The 20563-nt window shown below is 38.1% G+C and overlaps 1 protein-coding gene across 1 annotated transcript; it reads left to right on the forward strand.

Moving 5' to 3' along the window:
• The first annotated feature begins 1514 nt into the window (after positions 1 to 1514).
• On the forward strand, positions 1515 to 10950 carry LECT2 (leukocyte cell derived chemotaxin 2). The gene is made up of 4 exons (XM_049786830.1): positions 1515 to 1754; positions 3199 to 3295; positions 5549 to 5694; positions 10732 to 10950. Exons 1-4 carry the CDS (start codon positions 1694 to 1696, stop codon positions 10899 to 10901), a joined length of 474 nt encoding a protein of 157 aa, XP_049642787.1. The 5' UTR covers positions 1515 to 1693; the 3' UTR covers positions 10902 to 10950.
• The last annotated feature ends 9613 nt before the right edge of the window (positions 10951 to 20563 follow it).

Below are 20563 nucleotides of genomic sequence, written 5' to 3' on the forward strand. Positions count from 1 at the left end.
TGACTTGGTTCTTATATAAATGTTAAATGGAGGGACACTTCTACAAACTTCCTTATTTAACAAATAACAGAGGGAAGGAAAGATAAAGAGGAACTCTTCACCAAAATACCTTATTGAACAGTTCAGTACACTTTTGTCTATGTAAAATTCATCTTTCTCTTATGGAGATTGGTAATTTTGTTATTACTCAAAATGACATAAAATTAATTTTAAATGTATTAAAATTACTTGAAGTTACATAGTGAAAACATAACTGGGCTTACTTCTGGCTCTACACACAAGGATAATTTCTGGCAGATTTTGGGGCGCTGCCATACGTGGTGCCAGGGATCAAAGCCAGTCAGCCATGAGCAAGGCAAACACTTTTCCTGCTGTACTATCTCTCTGGCCCCAAATATGTGAGGATTTTTTGAAGATCACCTGGCCCACTGTGGTTGTATAAAACTGACCAAAAAGAGTACCTACTTTTACAGATTTCTTTAGTACATAATCATGTATTTTCAAACATTTGGGATCTTAACTCTATAGCTTCCTAAAACTTCTATCCTGCATTCTAACATTCTGACTGACTCCTTCTTTTATCAGTCAATCCCTACCCTAACCAGTGTTATTTCTGATTTGAATACTTTAAAGAAAATGTATCATAGAACTGACATAGTTGAACATAATACATTTATTTCCAAATAAGTGAGAGAAACATTACTATTTTTTAAAAAGATAGAAAAATAAGAGAAGAAAGTTTAAAAAAGAGAAAGAACAAAGTACAGTAGCAATTACACTTATGAAAATGATTGTATCTCCAAAATCATTACTACAATGGTAGAAAATTTAGTAAGCTCTTGTTGTTAGCTCTCCATTATGTTAAATTGGTGTGTTACTATAAGATGACAGAATCAAACAAATAAAGTTGTCCAGAAATTTAAATGACTGTTACTGATACTACAACTCTTAGGGGCATATACTCAGCTGCTAGGCTTCCTGGAAGAAGGAAGATACATGGGGAGGGTGCCCACACTTGCTCCAAAAAGGCCTGGTGATTACCAGTGTAACTGAAGTTTAGTCAGATTGGTGTCTCCAAAAAGAATCATAGATCTGACACTATGGTTAAGTGTCATATTCAAGTGGCAATATAAGCTGTTAACATACCTAGTTCATAATTTTATTTCAAGATGGGATCAAATTTTGTTCAGCATCTAGACAACTGTGAGTAATGCAGTCTAGGTCTTTCTAAGGATCAATTTAGCAAGTCTATTATGTGAGTTGGTTAAAAAATGTTTTTAAACATTTTTAGAAATCCTCTGAATCCTTGATATTCCTAAAAAATAGTATTTTTCAAAAGGTGCCCTCCCAAAAAATGAAAGTTCTAGTAGACAATAATATTCTATTTTCACAGTTTATTCTCCTACCAGCCACTGCCCAAAAGATTCTCACCTCACCTCGTCTTATCACTTTCTGTTAATATTTAGTCAACATTTCCAATAAAATTAGCTTCCACTTCAGAGCAAAGGATTTTATTTAGGTCCTACATGTAAACCAGTTAGCTATTCATAGGATAAGAATTTGTCTATTTTGTGTGTAAAAGAGTCACACTAAATTAAAGATGCAGACTTCTAAAGTTTTCTAGCTTCTAAAACTCGAATATTTTTCAAAAAGAGTGAGGGTGTAATTCTATTATCAGACAAAAAGGCAGCAGATGGGAAACAAAAGACAAATGTTTTCCACGGGAGTCCTTTTGGCTGTTTTCATTTCAACTGGTAAGTCATACATTTAACTTCAGAATCTTGATTAATTTAAAAACTAATCTTAAGGACAGATCTTAAGGTTATTAATAGTATAATCAAAATATAAATTTTTATATTTAGTCATTAAAAATGAAGTTAAAAGACTATCTCAGGAAAGTTATTCCTCAAATGATTTTCACCTGCATGTTCTTTAATGAATGAAATAAACATGGAATGGAGAGGTTACTTTATGAAAAGAGAGAGATTGCTTTACGAAAGTAGTCTAGACCTGGCCTAGGACTTAACTAGATAAGAAAATTAAAAAGTGGTGTACAAATTTGTTTAGAAAATTTCTGACGTAGAGATGGACACAAATTAGGACACAGAAAATGCTCTCTTAATCCACACAGCCGAAAAGAAAAATAATAAATTTCTCCAATAATAACTATCATTTACCATACTGTTGATATGATCATGGTGCCGAACTGAAGTATAGCTTCACTGCTGAACACTGAAGATTATCTTCTAAAAATATTTGAAAGAATATACTTAAGATTATATTCTATGGCTTCTCTTTATAGAACATGCATTATTGTTCAGCAAAATGTCTTCAAATAAAATCAACAACCAGTGTATTGATTTTGCTTTTGTTTTTGTTAGTTTGTTTTTAAGAGCTAGTGTGTGCTAACTGTATCTCTCTCTAAATATAAACAATGGAAGTCCTGAAAATCCAACCGAATTTAATACTTATCAAGAGTTTACAATCTTAAAGAGATAACCTGCTTAAGACAAAATTTATACAGAAAACATGAAGTGATTTCTCCTTCCTCTATGTTTTATGGATTCACAATTTTTTCCTATAATTGTTCCTATTCTCCACCCCCTTTGCCTTCTGACTCGGAGTCATTTGAGAGGGTTTGACATTTTTTTCATTTCTAAGCATGTTTGCAAATATGAAAGAGATTTCATTTGGAGTAAAATAAACTTTGCTCGCTCAGAGTTTGTTCTTCCTTCTAATTCAAACATTTTCTTGGATTTCATTACGCAGACCAATTACTCAAGGAACATTTCAAAGTTAGTTTACAATTTCTAGAATTATTTTTGTAATTCATGCTGTTTATTTTGCTTAAGATAAACATAGTGGTCCCCACGCAAAGTAATAAGCAAATCTGAAAAGTATGACTTATGCCATTAATTAGGGGAAATTTACAATAAACTGTAATGATAGAAGTTAGTGCTTATAAATATGCACATTTATGAATATTCTGTATGTTGTAAGACAGGGTTTTGTGACCAGGGTAAAATTTAATATTATATCTAAATGTGAGAGCATTGTATAAACTACAGACAGTTAGGAGGACATCCAGAATCATCTAAATAGTAAAAATGGAATTTTCTGAACTCACTAGATTCTATAGCAAATGGAGATGGGAAAGTTGTAAGGTCAGAAAATCTGCCTCTTGTTTCTCCTTTTCAGCACTGGCAGGACCATGGGCTAATATATGTGCTGGTAAGTCTTCAAATGAGATCAGAATGTGCGACAGCTATGGCTGTGGTCAGTACGCCACTCAGAGGTAGGTGATTTCACAAGCAGCCACTGAAATCTTTTGCCTTAGAGCCTTTGCCTTACATTTCCACTGGGATTCCAATCATTTCCCTCTTATAGCAGGAAAGCTCAAAGATGAAACCAGTTATAGTATTGCCTTTGAATTCACTTCCCATAATTCTGCTTGAACTGTGAGCTAGATTAATTAATAGAGCAAGGAACAACAACAAAAAAATCCACAAATACCAAGTTTTCCTTCCAAAAATTTTCATATTTTGTCTTATCTTACCTGGTTGTCCAAAGTGGAAATCAAGGATTATCATTCAATTTTACTGATGCAGACATGATAGAGATATCAAAGAGTTAGTGGATTTGTCGAACAGCTGGTGAAAGCAGGACTTGGATTTGGAATTTCGGTTAGAGCCTGTTGTTATTGACCTAGTCCTTGGGAGATGGCTGGAAGCAGGCACTTTTCTCTTGTAACTTTCCATTAATGCCACCATGGAATTCCCATCCTTTTATGAAATAGCCATATATCCATTGTGTCAATGATTTTCATTCTATTTATCATAGTGCTCAACTTACAGCCACTAGTTACAAAACAACTTCACATACTTGGAATGAGGCAAAGGAAATAAGGAAAAATGCTCTCTGAATTTCAACAATTAATACTCAAATTAGCCCACAGCTTAAAGCATATGTACTTGACTTATAAAATAAATTTCCTGGCTCTTCCCAAGCAGTGCTCTCCCACTCAAGTGATTCTCAGTCACTTGAGCCAGCAGTTCAATGCAAGGGAATGAGGATAAGGTGCTGCTCAGATTCTGCAATGCCACAGATCACCTAGAGTCACCCTGCCAGTTCTCAGGAGTATCCAGAATAGTATCTGGAAATACTCAAAGGATCACAATGAGCTTTGTCTCATGTAAAAGCATGCACCTTAACTCCTGTAATATCTTTTCAGCTCCTTACATTATTAACTTACTAGCTCTTCACTTCAAATAGACTCAGTATTGGGATTTTTGGAGGTTTTTTTTCAGGACCACACCTGGTGGTAGTAAGGAATTACTCCTGGAATCTACACTCAGGAATTACTCCTGGAAATCTGACTCTGCAAATCAGGATTACTCCTGGCATTGCTGACCATATAGGATGCTGGGGATCAAAACTAAGTTGGACATTCACAAGGCATATGTCTTACCTGCTATATAATTGTTTTAATTATCATTCTAACAATCCTGGAGAATCAGATTGTTCAATGTAGAGTTTTTAGAAGGGAGACTATAGGACTATAGGCTGGTAAGATCAGGCATAGTGATAGCAGTGCATATCAGAAAAAATGAAATCAAGAAGTTTCATATTGTGTTCATGGGATCATTTTGTGCTAATGTTCTTTACACCTTAATAAACCAGAGGAACCACCCATCTATGGGTTGGATATAGTACAAGGCTACTTGCCTTGCATAAAACATCAGAATTATCCCTAACACCAAGAATAGCTCGTTAGCACCACTTGGTGTAGCCCCAACACCCACACCTCAAACTACTTTATTTGGTGAATGATCCTTAATGATTTTTGTATCACTGAAGAAAATAAAAATAGTGTAACAGGTGATTCTTGCAGGATAGATTCCCATAAAAAGACAATTCTTTCTTGAAAGGTCTTGAAGGGATAAAATGTATCATGTACATTTTTCTTTTTCCAAAAGTGCCAGGCAATAACAACCAATATTTTTAAGCTTTGTTTTTTTTTAATTAAAGCACCATGCTTTACAATTATTCATAGTTGAGTTTTAAACTTACAATGTCCCAGCACTGATACCACCACCAGTGTCAACTACCCTCTACCAATGTAGAGGGAAAACTTTTTATTTACTAATACTATTTTAAATGCTTTAATCTTCATATCATAATTCTGATAACCTTCAGAGAGGGAAGTTAAAAGTGGGCTAATCTGAAAAAGAAAACATCTATTGGAAATTCTAAAATGTCTTTGCAGCTTCAATGTCTGCTACTCCAGTCTGAGAATAAAGTGCTAATACCACATTCCTGAGCAATAAAATAACCAGGGAAGTTTCATTTTTTTTCTGGGCTGCACTTGCTCAGGAGTTGCTCCTAGATCCGCACTGAGAAATAACTCCTGGTGGCGCTCAGGGGACCACATATGGGATGCTGCAGATCAAACCTGTGTTGGCTGATTGCAAGACTACCACCCTACTCACTGTGCTTTTCTCCTGTCCCCCTGTAGCAGTTTCTTAGCATATTTTTATTTACATCTTAGAACTCATAGACATCACCAGGGTGTGGATATTTTGTGCTCTGATGGATCAGTTGTGTATGCACCTTTTACTGGAAAGATTATGGGCCAGGAGAAACCTTATAAACTCAAAAATGCTATCAACAATGGTGTTCGGATAACTGGAGGAGGTAAGATTTAGTGCTTGATGCTTATTTATTTAATGCATATTTAATATAGATGTTTCGTGATTGCATAAGTATGATAAAACCTACAAGAGAAAAGATACAGGATACCAAATAAAACTGGCTAATTCATTATTCAAAGATATTCTACTACTTGCCCTGAAAATATCATAAAAACCCTCTGCCAAACTTTATAGCAAAACCCATGGTCAATTTGGTTTTGTTTAACAATCTATAAACAAAACTACTTTCAGCAATATTAACTATAATTGAATAGATACTCCCATATACAAAAACACCACAATTGGATAATGTTGGCATTTTTTCAAGAGTTGACTGTGGAATGTTTTCAAAGGCCTCAATGTTCTAAGTTAAGTTGGTTCTCCTAGTACTCTGGAAGTGGGCTAGTTGTTAGGTTGTTTCAATTCTGAGGTGTATTTAACATATAGAGCCAAGTGCACAAAGCATGAGTGTACGGCTCCATAAATTTTCTATGTGAATTAAATCTAGCTAACAGTATCCAGCTCTGGAAAATGAGTATCAGCAGCATCCTAAGGCTACCTTTAAATCATCATTTCCAGTAAGGATAATTACTATGCAACCTCTCACATCATAGATTAGTTCTGCCTGTTTCAAAAAAGAAAAAGTCTTGACCAACCTGAAGACTTCTCTTGCAGAAATTCTTTTAGGCCACGCTTGTGAGATTCATCCATAACTTCGCATGTACTTTTACGTCCTTTCTTACTGATATATAGTGATATATAAATATATATTATAGAAATCTATCATCAATAATTTTGTTATTCTTCTTTAGAGAAACATTTGGATAATACCCAGTTTTAGGCAATTACAGAAACACAGCAATGGATTTTCCTTCTTAAATGCATTACTAATGGGAAGAGGTGCAAAGTTTAGCCCCTCACATACTGTGAGAAGTACTTTGGTGAAGGAGTCTATGAGGAGTCCTTGAGGAGCCAGAAGATATTTATCCTCTGCAGGTTTGAAATCACAAGATAAACTGCTGCCATTGGATTAGGTTCACTCAATAGAAAGGTCAAGGTTGGCATGGTTGCCTAACAGGCAACAGAACTGAAGCAATCAGATTCACATAAACCTGAATTCTTTGTAGCAATAGTCAACTACGGTGGCCCTAGAAATAATTAGATAAGCAGTCCACTAAAGCTTTGAGCATAGACTTTCTTTAGTACTGATGAACAAAATACTAACTTCAGTTACCACAATACAAGACATATCCTGTCCCCAATTCCAACCAATTTCCAGACCTGATCCCAGGGCCCTTTGAAGGATAGTCTCTGAAAGAAAGATCTCTGTTTCAAAGCCAATTGCTTATACTGTAAACCGGACTTCCAACATCCTCAAGGGAACCTGGAGTCATTTTTTTTTTTTTGGTTTTTGGGTCACACCCGGCGGTGTTCAGGGGTTACTCCTGGCTATCTGCTCAGAAATATCTCCTGGCAGGCACGGGGGACCATATGGGACAAAATTGGATTCGAACCAACCACCTTAGGTCCTGGATCGGCTAATTGCAAGGCAAACGCCGCTGTGCCATCTCTCCGGGCCCGGAACCTGGAGTCATTTAACTGCAAGATGTTTGTATTTTGGGGAAGAAATAGTTAAGCTTCTCAGACATTATTAGATATTCCCTCAAAACTGACACTAGTTTCTAGAGTCCTACAAGGTTGCTGTGGTTCACCAATGAGGTAAGTGGCTTCAAGGACCAAGTGAGCAATGGTGGCCAGGCTGGAGGTTCTATGAGTGGTCCTGCTGTGCCACTTTGTTTATGTATATCTTTACTTTTAGATACCACATTTTTACAAAGTAATAGTACCAACTTAAACTTCTACTAGGAGTCTATGCAAGTTCCAGCTGCATGAATTGGTATTGCCTGTCTACTTTTTATTCTTTTCAAAAATGTTGATGTATGTGTAATGGTAATTCCTTTGGGTTTAATATGTACTTCCCTGATGGATTATGCAATAGGACACCTTTTTCATATTTATTAATAACATGGATAATTTCTTTTGTGAAGTGCATAATCAAACATTTCCCCCTTCTGTCTGTCATTCTTTTTTGTTTGTATGTTTGTTTGTTTTTTGTTTCCAGGCCACACCCATTTGATGCTCAGGAGTTACTCCTGGCTAAGCGCTCAGAAATTACCCCTGGCTTGGGGGGACCATATGGGATGCCGGGGGATCGAACCGTGGTCCTTCCTTGGTTAGCGCTTGCAAGGCAGACACCTTACCTCTAGCGCTACCTCGCTGGCCCCCGTCTGTCATTCTTATTATGTAACATATGCTTTCTATATTCAGGATATATGTTGGTCAAGTTTATTGTATATATCTTCTCCTTTTACTCATCTTTCACTTATTTAAGCAAGACACATTTGCCTACCCTGAAGTCATAAAGACATTATTGTTGCTTTTCTCTACATGATTTATTGATATTTCTCCCCATTTGGCCACCATTTCATTTTATCAACCATTTGGAAATGGTTTTATGTAAGGTATAAGATAGGAATAATAAGGCCTCAGTGATAGCACAGACGGAAGGGTGTTTGCCTTGTACATGGCCAACCTGGGTTCAATCCCTGGCATCCTATATGGTCCCTGGAGCCTGCCAGTAGTAATTTCTGAGAGTAGAGCCAGGACTAACTCCTGAGTACCACCGAGAATAAAACAAAAATTGAAGAACAGAAAGAAAGAAAGAAAGAAAGAAAGAAAGAAAGAAAGAAAGAAAGAAAGAAAGAAAGAAAGAAAGAAAGAAAGAAAAAGGAAGAAGGAAGGAAGGAAGGAAGGAAGGAAGGAAGGAAGGAAGGAAGGAAGGAAGGAAGGAAGGAAGGAAGGAAGGAAGGAAGGAAGGAAGGAGGAAGAAAGGAAGGAAGGAAGGAAGAAAGAAGAAAGAAGAAAGAAAGAAAGAAAGAAAGAAGAAAAATAAGAAAGAAGAAAGAAAGAAGAAAGAAAAAGAAGGAATAAAGAGAAAGAAAGAAGAATTTCAAACGTTTATTGACCTCTACTTAGCACTATTAAGGAGGTTATTTTCTCCTTACTATATGGCAATATCTTGTACATAAACCAAGAATAAGAGGCTCTGTTCTGATATGATTGGTCAATTTGTCAATCTTGTACAAATACACTATTTTAGCAATTCTAACTTTAAAAATATGTTGATACTTAAAAGGAAAAATCTTTGAGCTATGCTCTTTATTTTGACTGCCTTGAAAATTCATGGTAATTTGCATTTCCAAATAAATTAAAGAATCAATTCATTAATTATCAAAATTCTGCTGGAACTCTGGGTCTACATAGAATACACAAATTAAATAGAAAAGAACCAGAATCTTAAAAGTGGCCAATGTCGATGTTATAGCTTCCATTTATTTAGACCATCTTTTACTATTATATTAATAGATAGTTACTGTATTAGTTTTTAGTGTAAATATATTACATCTTTAAAATACGTGCATAAGACATACCTATACTGACTTTAAGTATTTCCTATAACAGCACTGTCAAAAAATATTTATAGTAATATCCAAAATGAAATTTTCTAGTAGTCAAATTAGACAAAAAAGTGAAATCGTATCTAATCATGTATTTTATTTAATCCAATGTCTCCAAAATATTATTTCAACATCTAATATAAAAATAATCAACAGAATTTTGTAGTAAATCTTCAAAATCCAACATTTAATCTGTACTAAAGCACATCTAATTCAGATGAGCTTCATTTCACTAGCTCATAGAAGTTAGTCACAGGTAACCTGGAGAGCGTATTTCTCAGCCATATTCAGGATACTGTTTATTCCATTTGATCTATTCACATACAGTGTTTAAGTTTGCTTTTACGTGGACTTCTATTTCTGCCGTCCCCTCATAGATGGTTTCTGATGGTACTTAATGTACAAATAGTTGTCTAATTCTTATTTTCATTCCTTTTGGCATTATAGAGTCTTCTGGCCCTCGAAACAAATGCTTCAATTCTACTTTATGGCAAGAAAAAAACCTTTGCCTTCCTTATTGCTTGAAAGAATTTGCCTAGTTTATAAATATTTTTTATCCCTTCGCTATTTTCATCTCAACAGTAGCATAGTATTTTGTTAAAATTAGGGGTATTATTTTAACTTTCTTTCCCTACGATGTGAATTTTTGTTTTTAAAAATGTTTTTTCTTGGTATTAGGAAAATTTGTATTCCTGTGCAAGTTACATCCATTATTCTTTGGTTGCCAAACTTGGTGCCTTGGCTCACTTTTGATAATATTCTGAGGAACACGTGCTACCAGGGCTAAAACCGGGATTCCTGCATCCAAGCATGAACTCTAGCCCTATGAACTTTCTCCCTGCCCATATTTGTTTGTATTTAAAGAATATAATTTCATGAAAATTTATCTTGAAGTTGACTTTGTTCTGGGTCAATTTTATCAGCTATTTACTGCCTTTGGGGGCTTTTTTCCAAGTTATTTATTAAATTCTCCTCTAGATATCTTGTCATTCTTTTTTTTTTTTTTGGTTTTTGGGCCACACCCGGTAACGCTCAGGGGTTACTCCTGGCTATGCGCTCAGAAGTCGCTCCTGGCTTGGGGGACCATATGGGACGCCGGGGGATCGAACCGCGGTCCGTCTCCTAGGCTAGCGCAGGTAAGGCAGGCACCTTACCTCCAGCGCCACCGCCCGGCCCCTATCTTGTCATTCTTAATATTCACTTATTAAATAATTTTCCATTTATTTATATTCCCTTATTGAAGTCAACCCATTTGTCTATCCATTTCTGTTCTTATTTGTTTGTGCTTTTTCTGTCACACCCAGCAGTACTCAGGGCTTGCTCCTGGCTCTGCAAAAGGGATCATTCCTGGCAATGCTCAGGGGACCATATATGGTGCTTGGATTAAAGATGGGTTGACAGAGTGCAAGGATAGCACCTTATTTGCTATACTATTGTTCTGGACTCTGCTCTTCTTTTTGATATTTGTATTCAAGACTAGTAAAACCCAGATAATGAGCACTTTAATTTTTCTTTCCTTTCAGGTCTCTGTATTAAAATGTACTACATTAAGCCAATTAAATATAAAGGTTCTATCAAGAGGGGAGAAAAACTGGGAACTCTGTTGCCTTTGCAGAAAGTTTATCCTGGGATACAATCCCACCTACATATTGAAAATTGCGACCTGAGTGATCCTACTGCATACCTTAAATGAAAGATGAACCATCACATCTTCTAAACAAAAAGTCATCACTAAACATGTATGCATAGCTTGATTTTTAATAAATCTATATTCAAACAGAAGTATGACAAGTATAAGAAAGAAAACATTTTGATTTGGACTCACTACTGCAAGACTTAGGGTTGTTCTTTGTTTCTGTTTTGCATCTTGGACACTTTGAAACTATCCACCTTTCTACTTGAAAATAATAAGTGACTTTTATAGATTGTTCCACAATACTGGATATACAAACACTTAATAAGGTTTAAATAATTGGGAGTTTCTTTTGACATAAAGAAGTTAAAAGTGACAATAATATCCTTACTTTTATCAAATTGACTAGAGAATGAGATACTTATATGTAGAAGATAGATTTTGCTAGTCTTTATAGATACACTTTCTCACATTCCAGGTATTACATGATGGCAATTTTGAGGCTGGAGTGATATTACTGCTTTGCATGTGGCTGATTCAGGTTAAACCCCTGAAATCCTCGAGCCTGCCTACAATAATTCCTGAGAGCAGAGCCAGAAGCAAACCCTGAGCACTGCTGGATATGGCCCAAACCAAAACAAAGTAAAAAATGATGGCAATCTGATGGGTATTGGGTGACTAGTTTCTCCCACATTGTGGGTGGCTCTTGTATCCTGGGCACTATTTCTTTTGAGGTGCAGAAGCTTCTCAGTTTAATGTATTTCCATCTGTTTATCTCTGCTTCCACTTGTTTGAAAAGTACAGTTTCCTCCTTGAAGATGCCTTTAGTCTCAATATCCTGGAATGTTTACCTACGTGTTGTTCTATATACCTTATGATATCAGATCTGATATCAAGGTCTTTAATCCATTTGGATTTTACCTTCATACATGATGTTAACTGGGGTTCTATGTTCGCTTTTTTGCAAGTGGCTAACCAGTTCTGCCAGCACCACTTGTTGAAGAGGTTTTCCCTGCTCCACTTAGATTTTCTTGCTCCCTTGTCAAAAATTAGGTGATTGTATGTCTGGGGAACATTGTCTGAGAACTCAAGCCTATTCCACTGATCTGAGGGTCTGTCTTTATTCCAACACCATGCTGTTTGATAACTATTGCTCACTCATCTATGGGTTTTAAGAAAAATAAAAGTCATTTTTGCAACAATCCTCAGAGACAATGAGAGGAGGGCTGGAACTTCCAGCTCACTTCATGAAATTCACCACAAAGAGTGGTGAGTGCAGTTATAGAAATAACTACACTGAGAACTACCATAATCATGTGAATGAATGAGGACACTGGAAAGTTTGTCTAGAGTACAGGTGGGGGTGGGGTGGGATGGAGAGAGATTTGAGACATTGGTGATGGGAATGTTGAAACTGGTGAAGGGGGGTGTCCTTTACATGACTGAAACCTAATCATAATCATATTTGTAATTAAGATGTTTAAATAAAGAAAAAAATGATGGCAATCCAAAGAAAACAGGAAAAATTCTAGATTTCATAGAATGCATTATAGGAAGCATTAAAAGAATATTTATCTCAATTTCAAGTCTTATCTCAATTTCAAGTAGCTAATTGAAATCAAGTCAATCACATTTAACTAAATGTGTATCATAGTCATTTACTTCTACATTATCATTGAATATTCATATTATTCCACTCCTCTTCTCCCCCCCCCTTTTTTTTTGCCACATCCAGTGGTACTCAGGGCTTAGGCCTGGTTCTGTGCTCAGGGATCATTCCTGGCAAGTTCAGGGACCATATGTGGTGCCAGGGATCAAACCCAGGTTGACTGTGTGCAAGGAAAGCAGAATATCTGCTATACTATCACTCCAACCCCAATCTTTCCTAGTTATGTTGACAACTGGTAGAAAGTTAAAGATGACACAAATGTTCAAAGAACCAGAAATATTCATGGCTCCCTAGATTCTATAGTATGAAATAAGTTGTTTGAGTTAGTCATTCTGAAAACTTTTCTTAACAAAATTTTGAATAAATTCTTTTGGAGTTTAGAAAAATCCAGCAGAATAATTACATTCTTAGTGTAGACATATGAGGGGGAAATATAGTGAACTCAACTTGATCATAGGGAAAGTGGGAGTATGTGTGTGGTATAACACTTGTCTGCAACATCAATACCTGTCATCTATAAAAACTGAAACAATTCAAATTCTGGCAACAGAGAGATGGGCAAATAGATAGTGCTTCAGTTGTAAAATGGAGGATTACAGAATCAAGGAGACAGTATAGGTGTTAGATAGTATAGGAGTATAGGCAAAGCAGCCTAGGTTCGATTCCCCAACACCACATGGCCTCCTAAACACCACAGAGTATAATCCTGGAGGCCCCTAAGCACAGCTGGCATATACCTGAAGGTCCCTGACACCACAAAGGCCAAGGAGCATCATATCCTCAGGCCTTAGCACTGAACTGTTTGTCCAGTGAGCTGAGTATTGCCTGGAGTCATCCACACTATTCAGGGCTACTAAAAATACCCCCAAATAGCTGATCATAGTCATGATAAATGAACCTTAGCTAAACATAATATGGATAAATAATACCAATATACTTTAGGGGAAAATACTAAAAGATCACATAGAGCATAATACCTCTTATAAAGATAAAACAAGGAAAATCAAAGCACAATTTTGAGAAGCATGTATATGTGTGATTTAAATGTACATAAAGGAAATCAAGCAAACAATACTAGCCAGTTAGGACTTGAGGGGGAAGAACCACGAAGAAAAATTTTTTGAGGGGGCCACACCCAGTAGCACTCAGGGGTTACTCCTGGCTCTGCACTTAGAAGTTACTCCTTAAAGGCTTGTGGGACCATATAGGATGCTAGGAATCGAACCCGGGTTGGCCACATGCAAGGCAAATGCTCTACCTGCTATTATTCCAGTCCCCACAGAAAAAGGTTTTTATTGCTATAAATGTCACAAAAATGTTACAAAATACAAAAACATTCATTTGAAAGGATATATGAAAGTATGATCATCACAGTGTTTAGAACAATAGTAACACAGGGAAACAAACCAAATGCCCAACTATAGATGAATAGTTTAAGAAGTCATAGTGGATACACAATGGAATACCATGCAGTTATAAGAAAGAACATACTCATGCAGTTTTTTTTGCAATATAGATGAAACTAGAGAAAATTATGCTCAAGAAAAAGGTACAGAATGATTTCTCATATTTGGGACATAAAGGTACATAGCGAGATAGTAACAAAGGACAATAGGCAATACAATGAGAGAACTAGTCCACACAATTGAGTTTTAATGGGAGGGGCATGTTAACAGGAGGGGCATTGGGATTTGGGGGGGAGGGAAACAGGTACCCTGCTTTTGGGTATGGTGATGAAATTATGCACAAGGAAAATCATCATTCACAATACTGTAAATGGCAGATCCTCATTTTTTTAGATTTAAAAAACTGGAGGTTATTTAGTATTTGTTATTCTGAATAACATTTTATAGAACAATGAGATTTTCATAAGATGACTAGGAAAAATTAATGAAGATTCTCAGATGGTTTATGAGACAATTCTCAGGTAAGTTTACTCAACACATTTATTACTTTCTCAGATCTAGTTAGATACTATTCTCTACCATGTTATAACATTGATGGAAATGTTAGAAAGGCTAGAAAATAAAGAATTTTATGGTTTATGGGCATTATAGTACATACATTTTATAGTTTGTGGGCCTGAACCATAGTACAGCGTTTAATCTCTTACCTTTCATATAGGCAGTCACAGCTCCATTTAGGCACTACATAGTCCTCCAAGCATAACCAGGTATAGCCCTGGAGACTCCTAACCACCAGAGGCCTCAGAACACTGACAAGATGGCCAGATAATCCCTGGCACCATAGAATCAAAGTAGCATCACATGCTGTTACCCTTGCAGGAAGCACACTTCCCCCAAACAAGAACTTAATGATTTTATATAAAAAAATGAAGCATAACTATAAAACTTAATGGTTTAATAATAAAAAAAACTGAGAAAACCATACTACCTATGGTTTCATCATCTATCATAGTCACAATTAACTCCAGATTGTTTCCAGAAATTAAATTTGCCTTCAAATGATATAGGCTATAGTCCCATTGAGAAAATATAAAAGAGGGCCCGGAGAGATAGCACAGTGGTGTTTGCCTTGCAAGCAGCTGATCCAGGACCAAAGGTGGTTGGTTCGAATCCCGGTGTCCCATATGGTCCCCGTGCCTGCCAGGAGCTCTTTCTGAGCAGACAGCCAGGAGTAACCCCTGAGCACCTCCCGGTTTGCCCCCCCCCCCCAAAAAAAGGAGAAAATATAAAAGAGGAGCCATACTTTAGAGGTGATTTAAAAAGAGCTTCAACATATTTTGAACAATCAAATGAATGCTTAACCTTAAGTAATGCATCGTCTGAAGTAATTTTTTAGGAGGCAAGATATATGTAGACACAAGCAGTGTCTAAAGTCCGGCTCATTACTTGCAATGGAACACTTTGGAGCACTCCACAAGCACTCTCAAAATCTGTTGAATGGAAATGCAAGACTTTCTTGGGAAGAACTAGAAAACAGCGCCCTCTGGTGTACTACATCAAAGATGTTTCTGTTTCATTTCTTTTCCATGTCTTTAAAAGTTAAGCATCAATAGACTGAACACAAAGTATTGAACAGAACCTGAGATATATGGGAACAGAAAGAGAAGGCCAGTTTGGTGGTGTCAGGGAGGTAGTCAGGCAGGGGGACTGTGGCAATTAGTTTGAGGTAGTAATACAACCAAGCTATAATCTAAAAAAAAGGAAGTTGCCTTGTTTTTTGCCTTTGCCAGTCCAAAAGTTCAAAGAATGGACCTCTTTGGAGATGCAGGAACTGAAGCCCAATAGGCAGTGAGTGACTTCTGCACTATAGCAGGCTGCCATTCTTTGGAGAGGAAAAATTTCAGTAGAAACAAAAGACCATAAGAATATGAAAGGAGGGCCAGAGCAGTGGCGCAGGTGATAGGGCGTTTGCCTTGCACGTGTTAACCTAGTACAGACCTCAGTTTGATCCCCCAGTGTCCCATATGGTCCCCCAAGCCAGGAGCGATTTCTGAGCACATAGCCAGGAGTAACTCCTGAATGTCACCAACTGGGTGTGCCCCCTAGACCACCCCCAAAAAAAAGAATATGAAAGGAACAGCCAGAACGATAGCACAGCAGTAGGTGTTTTTCTTGCATGAAAGTGACCCAGGACAGACCTGAGTTTGATTCCCAGTGTCCCATATGGTCTCCCAAGCCAGGAGCAATTTCTGAGCGCATAGCCAGGAGTAATCCCTGAGCGTCACCGGGTGTGGCCCAAAAACAAAAACAAAACAAAAGCATATGAAAGGAGACCAAAAGGAGACAAGAAAAAAGTTTAAAGTCTTTGATAACACTCTGGCAACTACTAACAGAATCCAGATCACAGAAATTTGGAGAAAATTCAGATATAATCACTGCCCAATAGCCAATCAGGGTTCTCTTCTTTCTCTGGAAAAGCCTGTGCTATTTGGTTTTCTCCCTCTCCCATGGCTTAGTATGGTTTGGAGTGGGTGTGTGTTTGGGTGGAGAGCCCTCTGACTTGTACTTGGGGATAAACTGCCTGATTCAAAATGGACATCGTGGGGCCGGAGAGATAGCATGGAGGTAAGACATTTGCCTTTCATGCAGAAGGACAGTGGTTCGAATTCCAGCATCCCATATGGTCCCCTATACCTGCCAGGGCGATTTATGAGCATAGAGCCAGGAGTAACCCCTGAGCGCTGTGTGACCCAAAAACAAAAACAAAAAAAAACAAAAACAAACAAACAAAAAAGGACATCTTGCATACAGAGCATGTGCTATTTATTTCTTTTGATTTTGGTGGGGTATTTTTTAAAATTTTTATTTTTAATTATAAGAACAAAGATGCAAAGAAAGAGGACAAGGTAAGGTTACAGTGAAAGGACAATCACCCATAAACAGAATTCTCAGAAGTCCCCTTGCTGATATCTTAACTTTGAACTTTCAGCCAAAGAACATTAAGAAAAATAAAACAGAACACATGTGCAATTACTTTGTCCCTCAAGTCCCAGATTGTAATACATAAAATTTTTTTTTGGTGTGGTTTTTTTTTTGGTCACACCCGGCAGTGCTCAGGGGTTATTCCTGGCTCCAGGCTCAGAAATTGCTCCTGGCAGGCACGGGGGACCATATGGGACGCCGGGATTTGAACTGATGACCTCCTGTATGAAAGGCAAACGCCTTACCTCCATGCTATCTCTCCAGCCCCAATACATAATATTTTTAGCAGCACTCAAAGCAATCTAAAGCCATAAAACTTATGACTTATGTAACTCCTTAAACATTGAAGGCATAGTACTTTTTTTTACATTTCTATGCACATGTATATTAGTTTAAGTTAACCTCAAAAGTTTAAGTGGGTTGTTTTTCTTAAGGATTAGAGTCAAAGGAGCACAGTAAAAACAGTGTTAGAGTGGCAATTATTGTTTGCATAGGCCCACCAAAATATGAGGGGCATGGAAAGGAAAAGCATTGGCCTAAATGCATGGAGACCCTATCCCTGAAGTTTCCTGGCATAAGACCAGTTCTAGGCTCCAGAAAAACTAGTTTGTCCAATCCAAGTCATTGTAGTGCCAATACACTTTTATTTTTCACAGTCTCTGTTGTTGGTATCATGTTTCTGTATTAAAGATTCTGGAATCTGCATATCCTACATTGAAGTCAGGATGTGGAGCATCCTCTAGTTTCACCTCACAATTAAAGGGCAATGCAGAGACCCCTGTCCTGTAAGCAGGTCGTTGTTGTTGTCAAGTCTTCTTAGTGTTAAGGGAAGTCTCTTGAGCAGGTTGATGTCAGAGCCATGGTAGTGATTTCCCTGGTAGAGTATTGCTTCCAAGTGTTGTTATAAAAAACCTTGGATGTTTCGTAGATAGCTTCCCTGGTTCAGGGGTGAATGGAGGATGCCCATTCTTCTGAGGCTTGTGCCAGGTCATTATGTCATTGCACTACAAGATTTGTGTGTTCCAATCTCTATTAGATAAGAACTTATTTGTATGTATAGTATTTTCCCATTGTAATGTGCCTATGCAAACAAGGAACAATGCCACGTGGCATTATCAACGCATATGGGAGCCGTAAGAACAAGTCCAACAATCCCCATGACATGGTTCAATCATAAGCATTAAACTGAGGGGCTCTTTCACCTAAATTCCTTATTGAACAGCTCACAAAGAGAAGAAAAGATAAAAAGTGGGTAGAATCGTCACTGTATAAGAGAATATTTAATAAGAGTTAAAGCTGTCGGGCCCGGAGAGATAGCACAGCGGCGCTTGCCTTGCAAGCAGCTGATCCAGGACCAAAGGTGGTTGGTTCGAATCCCGGTGTCCCATATGGTACCCCTTACCTGCCAGGAGCTATTTCTGAGCAGACAGCCAGGAGTAACCTCTGAGCAATGCCGGGTGTGACCCAAAAACCAAACACCAAAAAAAAAAAAAAAAAAAAGAGTTAAAGCTGTCAAAGAAAATACATATAAAATATTCAAAAGATATATGTGTCCGTTTTATGTCTTTTGAAATAGTTGGGGGTTGTTAAATCCAATGCACGACTTTGGTCTGTGATTAGGACTGTGCAGTACTGAAGTGAAAGAGTAAATGTGGGGGCCAGGCAGTGGCGCTAGAGGTAAGGTGCCTGCCTTACCTGCGCTAGCCTAGGACGGACCGCGGTTCGATCCCCCGGCATCCCATATAGTCCACTCAGCAGTAACCCCTGAGCGTCACCGGGTGTGGCCCCCCCCCAAAAAAAATTGGGGGCCTGGAAGGTGGCGCTAGAGGTAAGGTGTCTGCCTTGCAAGCGCTAGCGTAGGTTGGACAGCAGTTCGATCCCTTGGCGTCCCATATGGTCCCCCCAAGCCAGGGGCGATTTCTGAGCGCATAGCCAGGAGTAACCCCTGAGCGTCAAACGGGTGTGGCCAAAAAAACAAAAAAAAAAAAAAAAAAAAAAAAGAAAGAGTAAATGTGGGGTACTGGTGTTTGGGGGTGAGAGAGTTAAGGAGTAAAAATGAGCTTTGTAGGGGTGTGCAAAAGGGCACAATACAAAATGGACATTCTGCATACACAAAACATAACTTAAGGATAGGGAATGCTATTAGTATATAATGTGTGCGCAGGGGCGCTAGCCCCCATACGGTTTTGAACATGTAGACTGGCAAGAAATTGCTAGTGACCACCTTAGTGCAACTGAGCAAATCTCAGCACGCCCCCAAGTAAGGACCCACCATTTCTGGCCGCCTGGGCTGGCACCCAGGGAAGGCCTGGAAGCCAGGGGCAGAAGAGGGGACGGCTGGGAGCCTATTAAGGCTCCCAGCACCCCCAAGCTAGGGAGAAGGCCTTCGACATGGGGTCTCCCCAAACTCCATGCCGGCTAAAGCTAGCCTTCAGATCAAGAAAGGATTTGGTAGAGAATCAAAAGCCAGGATCTGCCCGCCCTCCACCTCGTGCCCTTCCCACCCAGTGCTGGGGGAAGGACGGGGAAAGTTTGGGACCCTCTCCAGGAGGGACCACCCGACACCCACCTTTTCTGGCCGCCTGGACTGGCACCCAGGGAAGGCCTGGAGGCCGGGGGCAGAAGAGGGGACGGCTGGGGGCCTATCAAGGCTCCCAGCACCGGTGGGGTATTTTTTATTTGTTTGTTTGGTTTTGCCACTCCTGGCTGTACTTTTAACTCCTGACTCTGCTCATAGATGGGATTTGAGAACCATATTTGGTATGAGGGATAGAGCCTTCTGTCTATGTTCTCTTTTGACCATTTCTTTTTTCTTTTCTCTTTTAATTAAATATCTTGTCTTCTGAAACTCTTTTCTGTGAGAACAGTCAATTTTTTAACAAACTTTGGAAACCTGAGTGTAGATCAAGACTGACTTTCCTTTTCTTCTGAAGATCACCAACTTTCATTCCAGACTGTGAGCCATGACATTTAATAAACGCAAATGGTACAAAGTCACACCCACACAAATCAAGTGGATCTCAGGGACAGATTGACAGCCACCTCATGGGGCTGGTAAGAGTTAAGTGTCCATGCCATGTAGGTGCCCATGTAGGTACCCATATCAGACTTTTACTAGTCCTAACTCCTCTTGGGGACTTCTCTAATGAGATCAAATGGTTCTGCAGGAAGGGATAGTTCTCACTCTATTGTCCTTTTGCTGGCTCTCCAAACTTCAAAACCACAATCAGCAACTGTAGGACAATAAGGACAAATAAGGACAAAGCGGCAGAGAAAAAGGCAGACCGTGTGGAGTCTTAGGTGTCAGAATAGAGTTATTTCATTTTATTGTAATGTTATTTCCTTTTAAATCAATATAAGAAATTCAAATTGCATTGGGAATTTCTCAAGTTGTTTATTGAACCATAATATGATTTTATATAGTATCAAAATCAACTACAATTAAATCATGTATTTTAGTACTACAAACTGTAAAAGGTATTAATACTGAATGAAACAGAAACAATCCAAATATAAGGTTGTAAATAATATAATTTAAGGGATCAATAGTTTAATATTATAAATTAGTAAACTTAAATAGACTTTCAGGGAAGGCTAAAGAACTAATTTATCCAGAAACCTTCTATATTTTTAGCATACTATTTACTCGACAGCATAGTATATGT

This window comes from Suncus etruscus, chromosome 14 (assembly GCF_024139225.1).
Source record: "Suncus etruscus isolate mSunEtr1 chromosome 14, mSunEtr1.pri.cur, whole genome shotgun sequence".
Lineage (NCBI taxonomy): Eukaryota > Metazoa > Chordata > Mammalia > Eulipotyphla > Soricidae > Suncus > Suncus etruscus.